The sequence below is a fragment of the Rana temporaria genome, chromosome 6 (genome assembly GCF_905171775.1).
Source record: "Rana temporaria chromosome 6, aRanTem1.1, whole genome shotgun sequence".
Classification (NCBI taxonomy): Eukaryota; Metazoa; Chordata; class Amphibia; order Anura; family Ranidae; genus Rana; species Rana temporaria.
Window position 1 is genome coordinate 203,130,013 of NC_053494.1, and position 13,504 is coordinate 203,143,516.

The window sequence follows — 13,504 nt, forward strand, 5'->3', positions numbered from 1 at the left end:
TTTCAGCAAATCCCTTGACAAATCTTCTGCAATAAGAGCAGAATCCTAGAAATGACCTAAGCTCAGTCACGCTGGTAGGCGTATATCTATTTGTATGTGGAATATCTCTGAAATGATGTGAGATCTAACGTTAAAACCACTTGATCTTACCGGATCTAACGAATATCTATTAGCCGGAATGATTTTTGCTCCAAAAAATTGATGAGGGGGGCCAATTGATGAGGGGGGCCAGTCTCTAATTATGTGAGGTCTAACGTTAAAATCACTTGATCTTACCGGATCTAACGAATATCTATTAGCCGGAATGATTTTTGGTCAAAAATATTGATAAGGGGGGGCCAGCCCCCCCTCATTAGTCCTTGTATACACCCAATATCTGTATTTGTATGTGGAATATCTCTGAAATGATGTGAGATCTAACGTTAAACCACTTGATCTTACCGGATCTAACGAATATCTATTAGCCGGAATGATTTTTGGCCCAAAAAATTGATAAGGGGGGGCCAGCCCCCCCCTCATTAATCACTTAATAAGTCTCTAATTATGTGAGATCTAACGTTAAAACCACTTGATCTTACCGGATCTAACGAATATCTATTAGCCTGAATAATTTTCGGCCAGAAAATTTGATAAGGGGGGGCCAACCCGTCCATATGTCCATGCATATGTACCACCTAAAATCTATTTTTATATGTGGAATATCTCGGAAACGATGTGAGATCTAACGTTAAACCACTTGATCTTACCGGATCTAACGAATATCTATTAGCCGGAATGATTTTTGGCCCAAAAAATTGATAAGGGGGGGCCAGCCCCCCCTCATTAATCACTTAATAAGTCTCTAATTATGTGAGATCTAACGTTAAAATCACTTGATCTTACCGGATCTAACGAATATCTATTAGCCTGAATGATTTTTGGTCAAAAATATTGAGAAGGGGGGGCCAGCCCCCCTCATTAGTCCTTGTATACACCCAATATCTGTATTTGTATGTGTAATATCTCTGAAATGATGTGAGATCTAACGTTAAAACCACTTGATCTTACCGGATCTAACGAATATCTATTAGCCTGAATAATTTTCGGCCAGAAAATTTGATAAGGGGGGGCCAACCCGTCCATATGTCCATGCATATGTACCACCTAAAATCTATTTTTATATGTGGAATATCTCGGAAACGATGTGAGATCTAACGTTAAAACCACTTGATCTTACCGGATCTAACGAATATCTATTAGCCGGAATGATTTTTGCCCCAAAAAATTGATGAGGGGGGGCCAGCCCCCCCTCATTAATCACTTAATAAGTCTCTAATTATGTGAGATCTAACGTTAAAACCACTTGATCTTACCGGATCTAACGAATATCTATTAGCCTGAATGATTTTTGGCCAGAAAATTTGATAGGGGGGGCTGACGACGGGTTAGCCCCCCCAGCAAATAACTGTTAATATTGCTTCTTCTGTGTGAGATCTAACGCAAACAATGATTGATCTAACCTGATCTAACAAAGATCTAACAAATTGCATAAAAAAAAGTCAAAATTTCTAATAAGGGGGGGCTAACCCGGCAGAGGTTGCTGCCACTCCTACAATGGTGGCAGCATCACCCACACTATTCCCTATAGTGGAAAGTAAGGGTCTGGAGGAGGACCAGAGGAGGGCTGGATCTCTCCTGCAGCTGCAAGAGAGGTGCGAGGGCCACATGCAATAAGCTGTGGAGGGCCTGATTTGGCCCGGGGGCCTTGTGTTTGACACCTGTGCTGTAGTAAAAACAGTACCCTTCACTAGAAACACCTGAACTCAACCTCGGCAACCTCAACATAACTTTGGCCATAAAATGTGTTTATCGGAAGATCAGTAAGCATATAATATATATCGCATTTTTTAATGGATTGAAGGGCAACATGTTGATTTTTTATCTTAATAATGACAGAGAGTTTTTTCATTACCACTGAGCAAACTGCGCTGAATGCGGCTGTCAATCACAGATACACATAAAGGGAGGAAATGACGCTGCTTTTCCAGGCCCTTAGGCTACATTCTGATAAATATATGGATTTGGAGGTAGCTACTTTTTCCAGAGAAATGTTCTAGCTGTGGACAAGGTCACCTCTCACCATGCAGGGGGATAATGGTGTTTACTGCAGGACCAATGATTACAATAATCTAGGTCAGGGGTCTCCAAACTGCGAGCCTTTACCTTTATCCGGCCCTTGGGGCACTATTCGTCCCACCGATACCAACAACAGAGCGCTTTTTCTACTACCAATACCAATGATGGGATACCATTACTGCTACTAATTAGGGGTACTACGCCTCCTCCTATTGACCACCAACTCTGGGGCAATATTTATTTTCACTCATGCCGGGCCTGGACATTTTCTGCCCCCGCTGGGCACACTCTGGCCCTTCTAAAGACTGAAGGACAATAAACTGGCCCTTTATTTGAAAAGTTTGGAGACCCCTGATCTAGGTTAAAGACCAAGTAAAATTGGCTAAATTGATTGCAGGGGCATCAAAACAAAAGGGGCTAGATTCAGGTATCTGCGCCTGATCTTACGGCGGCGCAGCGTATCGTATTTACGCTACGCCGCCGCAACTTACAGGAGCAAGTGCAGTCCGTGTACATATCCCAGTGTGCATTGCTCCAAATGACATCGCAAGGACGACATTGGTTTCGACTTGAACGTAAATTACGTCCAGCCCTATTCGCAAACGACTTACGCAAACAACGTAAAAAATTAAGAAATCGAAGCAGGAACGACGTCCATACTTAACATTGAGTGCGCCTCATAGAAGCAGGCACAACGTTATGGCGAAAAAGCCTTACACAAACGACGTAAAAAAAACGAACGCCGGGCGCACGAACGTTTGTGAATCGACTTAACTAGGTAATTTGCATATTCCACTGCCGAAAACCATGGAATCGCCACCTAGCGGCCAGCGTGAGAATGCACCCTAAGATACGACGGCGTAATAGAATTACGCCAGTCGGATCTTAGGCTAATGTCGGCGTATCTAGCTTTCTGAATACAGAAAGTAGATACGCCAGCGCAGCTTTGAATTTACGCGGCGTATCTATGGATACGCCAGCGTAATTCTTTGCTGAATCTAGCCCAAGATCTTTAAAGCCTAATGGTGTACTGGTATGTTTTGTAGTACTCCCCATTGGCCCCTAAGGGGCGTGCTGTTGTTGGACATGCTTATAACGTGGTTGTGTGCATGGTCCCAGGCCCAGGTTTGTGATCGATAAGTAAAAATTAATGTTTTTTTACATTTTAGACTGTGCTGCCTCAAGATTTTGTATACTTTCAGAGGTTGAGGAGAGCTGACCTGGTGGGACCTGGTTGTATTTATTATGCTGCTTCTCTTCGCCCTATTTGTTTTCTTTCTATTTCCAGTAGACAGTGCATGATAAATTTAATACTCCTGAGGAAGCTACTAATCGTGGCGAAACATGTAGAGAGAGAATTTTTCAGCTTGCACATTCTTGAAACTGTATTGTATCATTGGATGGATTTTTTATATTCTGTCATTTTTAACTTTTATAGATAAATATTTTTTCATATAAATGTTGTTGTAATTTGCATCTTGAAAATCCCAAAACCCCTATTTTTTCATAAATTTCAAGTAAAAATTCATGTTTTTTTTACATTTTAGCCTGGGGTGCCTCAAGATTTTGTATACTTTTAAAGGTTGAGAAGAGCTGACCTGGTGGGACCTGGGCGAGGAACGCAATGGGCCAGATTCACAAAGACATACGACGGTGTATCTCCTAATACGCCGTCGTATCTCTGAGTTCTGCCAGTCGTATCTATGCGACTGATTCAGAGAATCAGGTTACGCATAGATATTCCTAAGATCCATCAGGTGTAAGTGTCTTACAACGTCGGATCTTAGGCTGCAATTCCAGGCCGGCCGCTAGGTGGCGTTTCGTTTTTTTTACTCGACGAATATACAAATGAGGATTTCCACCGATTCAGAAACGAACGACCGCCCGGCGCATTTTTTTTACGTCGTTTGCGTTCGGCTTTTTCCGGCGTATAGTTACCCCTGGGTCTATGAGGCACAGCCAATGTTAAGTATGGCCGTCGTTCCCACGTCGAATTTTAAAATTTTACGTTGTTTGCGTACGTCGATTCAGAAAACAGCTGGACGTAAGTTACGCTCACGACGAAACCAATGACGTCCTTGCGACGTCATTTGGAGCAATGCACGCCGGGATATTTTAGGGACGGCGCATGCGCAGTTAGTTCGGCGTGGGGACGCGCTTCATTTAAATGAAACACGCCCCCTACCCGCCGAATTTGATTTCCGCCGGGTGATTTACACTACGCCGCCGCAACTTTACAGGCAAGTGCTTTGTGAATAAAGCACTTGCCTGAAAAACTTGCGGCGGTGTAACGTAAATCAAATACGTTACGCCCGCCCAAAAATACGCCCATCTACGTGAATCTGGCCCCATGTATTTATTATGCTGCTTCTCTTCACCCTATTACTGCATCAGATCTCCGCCAGGTATCTACAAGTGGATTGGCAGGCAAGAGAAGGGTTGGCATCTCCAGGCTTCTGGAACACTCTCAGCTACTGGAGAACATATTGAGGACTTGATGAGCTGCCAGAGACTGGTGCCAGGAAAAGGAGGGGTCACATTCTCCGTCTGCAGAGAACCTCATCCATGGAGAAACTGCCATAATCTCAGGTCAACCCCCAGCCAGACAAGTCAGGCTGTTTATATCAGTGGGTCTCAACTGAGACCAGGGCCCAATATTTCAGGGCAGCGTGGGCTCAAGGACCAGCTGCTTTGGGTAAAGTGCAGGGGCCCCTCCATGCAGCTGGGGCCCCTGGGCAGTGCCCAGGTATGCCCTCTCATTAAGACAGCCCTGCCCACAACAGAAGAGAAGAAAAAGTGAAAAAGAAAGTTTGGCTCTACAGGGTGTATAATAAGAGTGACACCCTATTCATATATATGAAAGGAGAAGTATAGACAAAGCTCGCCTGGCTGTACTTCTCCCTCCTGCGCCTCTTTAGTACCATAGATAGATTCTTGCATTGCATAAATCTATCTATGGTCGCTCCTGACAGCCCCTATTCGGGTGCACGCCCCATTTTCGGGCGCAGGGCACCTGAATTACAGTGGCGGGGAGTGTTTTTTTTGGAAGCACCTGATTAGAGCCGTAGGCTCTAATAGGCGCCCATAAACAGTGAACAGCTGGCGCCATGCTGGGCGTTTGCTGTTCACTCAGCTTTGTGTTAGGAAAGAGAAGCAATTCGCTTTGCTAACACTGAACCGCCTCTCAGCCAATCAGGTTGCCGGGTCTGTTACCAGTCACCTGATTGGCTGAAATGTCAGGCGCTGTGATTGGATGCCTGAGAGAGGACGTAGGAAGACATGGAGGACACGCAGAAGAACCGCCGCTGACCCGCTGCGAGACAGGTAAGTGCCAGGCGATGCACACTGGCAGCATCTGATGGGGCACACTGGCGGCAATTGATGGGCACAGTGGCTGCGTTTGATGTTTGTTTTGCGCCCCCCTGAAATTTTGAGCACCAGCCGCCACTGATTCCCATACTTCTCTTTTAAGAACATGGGGCAGTAAAAACCCCGGAATAGCCAGAGAACGTGTATCCAAATAAAAAACGTGAAATAATAAAGAGAGTTGAGACCCATAAAAGAGTATAAGTCAGAAGTTGTACTGTGCATCATATAGAGCAGTGGTTCTCAACCTGGGGGTCGGGACCCTCTCGGGGGTCAAATGATGATTTGCCAGGGGTCACCAGATCCTGGGCTGTTCCTGAAGCCCACACGGTTCTCCAATGAAGGGAGATGATAAGAGGGGGAGGAACAAAGAAAAAGGGAGAGAAAGGAAAGAAAAAAATAGAGAGCAAGAAAGACAGTTCGAGGGAAAGATGGGGAAAAAAACAAGGAATTAGGATACAGAGAGATGAAAGGGAAAGAAAGGAGAACAAAGAAGAAGGGTGGTACATCCTAAAATGTACCATAAGGGGTTTTAATACTTTACGAGTGGAAGGCACTCAGGTAGCGCTAAATGTCCGTGGGCTAGGGGCGCAAATTACTTGTCTTGCCTTGGGTGCTTTCAACTCATGCTATGAATTTTTTTTTACTGTTAGGGGTCCCCACAACTTGGGAAATTTTATCAAGGGGTCACGGCACTAGACAGGTTGAGAACCACTGATATAGAGGGAGGTTGTACTGTGCCATCATATAGATGGAGGTTGTACTGTGACATCATATAGAGGGAGGTTGTACTGTGACATCATATAGATGGAGGTTGTACTGTGCCATCATATAGATGGAGGTTGTACTGTGCATCATATAGAGGAAGGTTGTACTGAGCATCATATAGAGGGAGGTTGTACTGAGCATCATATAGAGGGAGGTTGTACTGTGCATCATATAGAGGGAGGTTGTACTGTGCCATCATATAGATGGAGGTTGTACTGTGCCATCATATAGAGGGAGGTTGTACTGTGCCATCATATAGATGGAGGTTGTACTGTGCCATCATATAGAGAGAGGTTGTACTGTGACATCATATAGAGGGAGGTTGTACTGTGCCATCATATAGATGGAGGTTGTACTGTGCATCATATAGAGGGAGGTTGTACTGTGCATCATATAGAGGGAGGTTGTACTGAGCATCATATAGAGGGAGGTTGTACTGTGCATCATATAGAGGGAGGTTGTACTGTGCCATCATATAGATGGAGGTTGTACTGTGCCATCATATAGAGGGAGGTTGTACTGTGCCATCATATAGATGGAGGTTGTACTGTGCCATCATATAGAGGGAGGTTGTACTGTGCCATCAAATAGATGGAGGTTGTACTGTGCATCAAATAGATGGAGGTTGTACTGTGCATCAAATAGATGGAGGTTATACTGTGCCATCATATAGAGGGAGGTTGTACTGTGCATCATATAGAGGGAGGTTGTACTGTGCCATCATATAGAAGGAGGTTGTACTGAGCCATCATATAGAGGGAGGTTGTACTGTGCATCATATAGAGGGAGGTTGTACTGTGCCATCATATAGATGGAGGTTGTACTGTGCCATCATATAGAGGGAGGTTGTACTGTGCCATCATATAGATGGAGGTTGTACTGTGCCATCATATAGAGGGAGGTTGTACTGTGCCATCAAATAGATGGGGGTTGTACTGTGCATCAAATAGATGGAGGTTGTACTGTGCATCAAATAGATGGAGGTTGTACTGTGCATCATATAGATGGAGGTTGTACTGAGCATCATATAGAGGGAGGTTGTACTGTGCCATCATATGGAGGGAGGTTGTACTGTGCCATCATATAGAGGGAGGTTGTACTGTCCCATCATATAGAGGGAGGTTGTACTGTGCAATCATATAGATGGAGGTTGTACTGTGCATCATATAGAGGGAGGTTGTACTGTGCAATCATATAGATGGAGGTTGTACTGTGCCATCATATAGAGGGAGGTTGTACTGTGCCATCATATAGAGGGAGGTTGTACTGTGCCATCATATAGAGGGAGGTTGTACTGAGCAGTCGGTAATAATAATAGATGGCTCCTCTGTGTGTCTCTGATAATAATGATGATGAGCGGTGATGGTGCTCAGTATCGCCCCCTGTGGATCTCTCTGGTAGTGCAGTGTGATGATCTCGGGACATTCTATCCGGGGAGGAGGAGGGGAGGGGCGGGGAGGAGAGCCGGTCGGGCTCCGCACACACACAGGAGATCTCCGGGGAGGATGGGGTAGGGAGCCGGGAGAGCCGGGCTGGTAGAGGCGGAAGAAGACATGGAGGTGGAATGTGCTATGGAGGTCATGGAGAGCGACAACCCCGAGCAGGTGAGAGACCCCCGGGGGAGCAACGACCGGATCTACCGCACCGGGGAGAACATCGTACTATATATATATATATATATCACATCTCTATATATACTACCCCCCTCTCCATATATATATATATATATATATATATATCACACATCTCTATATATAATACCCCCCATATATATATATATATATATAATACCCCCCATATATATATATATATATATAATACCCCCCATATATATATATATATATATAATATCATTGTACTCATCTACTCTTCATTCTCCATATACATCTCTCCTCTCTATAGATAGAGGTCATCCCATCATATATATATATACTCCCCTCCCTCCCCCATCATATATACTCCTCTCCCCCCCATTATATATATTCTCCTCTCCCCCTCTCTATATTCTCCTCTCCCCCCCTCTATATTCTCCTCTCCCCCCCTCTATATTCTCCTCTCCCCCCCTCTATATTCTCCTCTCCCCCCCTCTATATTCTCCTCTCCCCCCCTCTATATTCTCCTCTCCCCCCCTCTATATTCTCCTCTCCCCCCCTCTATATACTCCCCTCTACCATTATATATATATATATAGAGTACAGGCAGATGACGGGACGCTCAGTATTGGATCTCTATAGATGATCGATGTCATCAGATTTGTAAACTTCTCTCTGTATCTTCTCATCACAGCGTAACCCTGTATACTCATCACCCCCCCTGTATACTCATCACCCCCCCGTATACTCATCACCCCCCCTGTATACTCATCACCCCCCCTGTATACTCATCCCCCCCCCTGTATACTCATCACCCCCCCCGTATACTCATCACCCCCCCTGTATACTCATCACCCCCCCCCCCTATACTCATCACCCCCCCTGTATACTCATCACCCCCCCTGTATACTCATCACCCCCCCTGTATACTCATCACCCCCCCGTATACTCATCACCCCCCCTGTATACTCATCACCCCCCCTGTATACTCATCACCCCCCCTGTATACTCATCACCCCCCCCTATACTCATCACCCCCCCTGTATACTCATCACCCCCCCCCTATACTCATCACCCCCCCTGTATACTCATCACCCCCCCTGTATACTCATCACCCCCCCTGTATACCCATCACCCCCCCGTATACCCATCACCCCCCCGTATACCCATCACCCCCCCTGTATACTCATCACCCCCCCCTGTATACTCATCACCCCCCTGTATACTCATCACCCCCCCTGTATACTCATCACCCCCCCTGTATACTCATCACCCCCCCGTATACTCATCACCCCCCCCGTATACTCATCACCCCCCCCCGTATACTCATCACCCCCCCTGTATACTCATCACCCCCCCTGTATATTCATTACTCTGTATACTGATCATTCTATATACCCCCCTATATCTATCTATCCCTATAGCTCTCTCTCTAGCTATATATATATATGTCCCTCTCTATTTATATCTTTCTTTTTATCTTTCTCTCTCTCTGGTTCTTCCTCTACCTGTTATGGAGGAATCGGAGTTCCCGCTGTACAGATATAATATATAATGTCCTCACATCGGGGGAGGGGGCTGTGGTTTGGTTTCCTCCTCGGCTGATACATTTTATAATAAAGTATAATATATTTATATAATGACTTCCCAATTATACGGAGAGATCCAATCTGTCCGGGACACTCGGTCCCCTCCTGGTGTATTGGGGGGGGGGAGGGGTCACAGATTCTCGGAGAGAACAATGTATCGCTTTTCCTTCAGTGATGATCTTTCGCTGGGATTGGATCTATAGACCCCCTCCCCCTCTGTATACAAAGAGGACCTTCTTCAGATGGAGATTCTGACACCTCAACACGTCGCACAACACGCCACACATCACGTCACACGTCACACATCACGTCACACATCACGTCACACGTCACACATCACGTCACACAACACGCCACACAACACGCCACACAACACGTCTCACGTCACACATCATGTCACACATTACGTCTCACGTCACGTCACACAACACGTCACACAACACGTCTCACGTCACGTCACACAACGCGTCACACAACACGTCTCACGTCACACAACACGTCACACATCACGTCGCACAACACGTCACACATCACACAACACGTCACACGTCACACATCACACATCACACAACACGTCACACATCACGTCACACAACACGTCACACAACACGTCACACATCACGTCACACAACACGTCACACATCACGTCACACAACACGTCACACAACACGTCACACAACACGTCACACATCACGTCACACAACACGTCACACGTCACGTCGCACAACACGTCACACATCATGTCACACGTCACACATCACGTCACACAACACGTCACACATCACACAACACGTCACACAACACGTCACACATCACGTCACACAACACGTCACACATCACGTCACACAACACGTCACACATCACGTCACACAACACGTCACACAACACGTCACACATCACGTCACACAACACGTCACACAACACGTCACACAACACGTCACACAACACGTCACACATCACGTCACACATCACGTCACACGTCACATAACACGTCACACAACACGTCACACATCACGTCACACAACACACAACACGTCACACAACACACAACACGTCACACATCACGTCACACAACACGTCACACATCACGTCACACAACACGTCACACATCACGTCACACGTCACACAACACGTCACACAACACGTCACACATCACGTCACACATCACGTCACACAACACGTCACACATCACATAACACGTCACACAACACGTCACACAACACGTCACACAACACGTCACACAACACGTCACACATCACGTCACACAACACGTCACACGTCACGTCGCACAACACGTCGCACATCACGTCGCACAACACGTCACACAACACGTCACACAACACGTCACACGTCACACATCACGTCACACATCACGTCACACATCACGTCGCACAACACGTCGCACATCACGTCACACAACACGTCACACAACACGTCACACAACACGTCACACATCACGTCACACATCACGTCACACATCACGTCACACAACACGTCACACATCACGTCACACATCACGTCACACAACACGTCACACAACACGTCACACATCACGTCACACAACACGTCACACATCACGTCACACATCACACAACACGTCACACAACACATCACACATCACGTCGCACAACACGTCACACGTCACACATCACGTCACACATCACGTCACACATCACGTCACACAACACGTCACACATCACGTCACACATCACGTCACACATCACGTCACACAACACGTCACACAACACGTCACACATCACGTCACACAACACGTCACACATCACGTCACACATCACACAACACGTCACACAACACATCACACATCACGTCACACAACACGCCACACAACACGTCTCACGTCACACATCATGTCACACATTACGTCTCACGTCACGTCACACAACACGTCACACAACACGTCTCACGTCACACAACGCGTCACACAACACGTCTCACGTCACACAACACATCACACATCACGTCGCACAACACGTCACACATCACACAACAGGTCACACATCATGTCACACGTCACACATCACGTCACACATCACACAACACGTCACACATCACGTCACACAACACGTCACACATCACGTCACACAACACGTCACACATCACGTCACACAACACGTCACACATCACACAACACGTCACACAACACGTCACACATCACGTCACACATCACGTCGCACAACACGTCACACATCATGTCACACGTCACACATCACGTCACACAACACGTCACACATCACACATCACATAACACGTCACACAACACGTCACACAACACGTCACACAACACGTCACACGTCACGTCGCACAACACGTCACACATCATGTCACACGTCACACATCACGTCACACAACACGTCACACATCACACAATACGTCACCAACACGTCACACATCACATCACACAACACGTCACACATCACGTCACACAACACGTCACACATCACGTCACACAACACGTCACACAACACGTCACACAACACGTCACACAACACGTCACACATCAGGTCACACAACACGTCACACAACACGTCACACATCACGTCACACAACACGTCACACATCACGTCACACAACACGTCACACAACACACAACACGTCACACAACACGTCACACAACACGTCACACAACACGTCACACATCACGTCACACAACACGTCACACAACACGTCACACATCACGTCACACAACACGTCACACAACACGTCACACAACACGTCACACAACACGTCACACATCACGTCACACAACACGTCACACAACACGTCACACGTCACGTCACACATCATGTCACACGTCACACATCACGTCACACAACACGTCACACATCACACAATACGTCACACAACACGTCACACATCACGTCACACATCACGTCACACAACACGTCACACATCACGTCACACATCACGTCACACATCACGTCACACAACACGTCACACAACACGTCACACATCACCTCACACATCACGTCACACAACACGTCACACATCACGTCACACATCACGTCACACAACACGTCACACATCACACAACACATCACACGTCACACAACACGTCACACATCACGTCACACAACACGTCACACATCACGTCACACAACACGTCACACATCACGTCACACAACACGTCACACAACACGTCACACATCACGTCACACATCACGTCACACAACACGTCACACATCACACAACACGTCACACAACACGTCACACATCACATCACACAACACGTCACACATCACGTCACACAACACGTCACACATCACGTCACACATCACGTCACACAACACGTCACACAACACGTCACACGTCACACAACACGTCACACATCACGTCACACAACACGTCACACATCATACAACACGTCACACATCACGTCACACAACACGTCACACATCACGTCACACATCACGTCACACATCACGTCACACAACACGTCACACATCACGTCACACAACACGTCACACATCACGTCACACAACACGTCACACATCACGTCAACACATCACGTCACACATCACGTCACACAACACGTCACACATCACGTCACACGTCACACAACACGTCACACATCACGTCACACAACACGTCACACATCACACAACAGGTCACACATCATGTCACACGTCACACATCACGTCACACATCACACAACACGTCACACATCACGTCACACAACACGTCACACATCACGTCACACAACACGTCACACATCACGTCACACAACACGTCACACATCACACAACACGTCACACAACACGTCACACATCACGTCACACATCACGTCGCACAACACGTCACACATCATGTCACACGTCACACATCACGTCACACAACACGTCACACATCACACATCACATAACACGTCACACAACACGTCACACAACACGTCACACAACACGTCACACGTCACGTCGCACAACACGTCACACATCATGTCACACGTCACACATCACGTCACACAACACGTCACACATCACACAATACGTCACCAACACGTCACACATCACATCACACAACACGTCACACATCACGTCACACAACACGTCACACATC

At 46.7% G+C, this 13,504-nt stretch overlaps 1 protein-coding gene across 2 annotated transcripts in view; it reads left to right on the forward strand.

The window, feature by feature from the left end:
• The first annotated feature begins 7,704 nt into the window (after window positions 1–7,704).
• Window positions 7,705–13,504, forward strand: part of PRKAG3 (protein kinase AMP-activated non-catalytic subunit gamma 3) — a 62,830-nt gene continuing 57,030 nt past the window's right edge. Inside the window, exon 1 of one of the 2 annotated variants that reach the window (XR_005750364.1) lies at window positions 7,705–7,853. Coding sequence is in view for 1 of the 2 variants with exons in the window: in XM_040358117.1 (XP_040214051.1) it covers window positions 7,803–7,853 (51 nt within the window). In the remaining variant the exon portion in view is untranslated. The remainder of the gene's footprint in view (window positions 7,854–13,504) is intronic. The other variant, XM_040358117.1, reaches the window with a different exon arrangement.